General features: G+C 41.6%; 1 protein-coding gene across 1 annotated transcript; it reads right to left on the minus strand.

Annotated features, from left to right (window-relative positions):
- Positions 1–571: 571 nt before the first annotated feature.
- On the minus strand, positions 572–1,080 carry LOC103002143 (transmembrane protein 14C-like). Its single transcript, XM_057558505.1, has one exon. The coding sequence runs from the start codon at positions 1,024–1,026 to the stop codon at positions 682–684; it is 345 nt and encodes a 114-aa protein (XP_057414488.1). The 5' UTR covers positions 1,027–1,080; the 3' UTR covers positions 572–681.

Genomic DNA, 1,080 nt, shown 5'->3' on the forward strand with positions numbered 1-1,080 from the left:
TGGGGGGGATATTGAAAAGATGATATTAAATTTATTTTATAAAAATAAAACAAACAAACAAACAAACAAAAAAAGGTAGTCTGATGGAGAATTCCCCCTTGCTTGGGTAAGCAGGTCTTTTTGTTCTCTTCAGGGTCTTCAGTTGATTAGATGAGGCCCACCCACACTATGGAGAGCAATCTGCTTATTCAAAGTTCACCAGTTTAAATGTTAATTTCATCCAAAAACACCCTCCAAGCTGACACATAAAATTAATCATCACACCTGGGGAGCTTTAAAAAATACTGATGCCTGAGTCTCATCCCCGGTGATTTTGATTTCATTGGTCTAACATGTGTTCTCAGCATCCAGATGTTTATCAGGGGCCCCAATGGTGACACCTTACATTTTATCTCTGGAGATTTCACCTATAGATTCAGAAAGAAAAGATAACACCAACATACAAGAATCAAACTGTATGCTTCTACTATAGGAAGAAGCTCTTGTGTTACACTCTACCCACCTCTTTAGGGTTGTAATGATAATAACTGACTTTTTTCTCTGCAAAGTTGGGTTTTTTGGTTTGTTTTTGTTTTAAGTAAAATGTCAGAATACGTGAAAATGCTGTACTTATTTATCTTAATATGCTAAAAATAGTGAAAATTTAAAAATTCTTCATGAGTCCAAGCTGGGCCATGACTTCTACTGATGGGGTTTACCCAACGCACTAATTCCAAGTTTGGCGACCATCAGCAAACTGGCACCTGCAATTAAGGCTGCAGGCATAAATTTTCCAGAGTGGTAGAATCTCATTCCCATAATGCCAGCCAAGGTTCCAGATGTAACTAAGAAAACCCAAATGTTCCTTGGATCCTGAGACAGCTGATAGGCACCCAGGCTCACTAATCCACCGAACAGGGGCCCAGCAGCCAGGGGTGGGACACTGCCTGCTTTTGCATAGCCAGTGATCCCGCCGGAAGCAACCAGCGCTACATAGCCAAAGCCAATCCAATGTAAAGGCACTAGTGGGCCGGAGTCCTTCTGCATTGTTCTCTTTCACTCCGTCCAAACGGAAGATCACACCAGGCCTTCACCTCCTTC

This window comes from Balaenoptera acutorostrata, chromosome 12, assembly GCF_949987535.1.
Source record: "Balaenoptera acutorostrata chromosome 12, mBalAcu1.1, whole genome shotgun sequence".
NCBI classification, from domain to species: Eukaryota; Metazoa; Chordata; class Mammalia; order Artiodactyla; family Balaenopteridae; genus Balaenoptera; species Balaenoptera acutorostrata.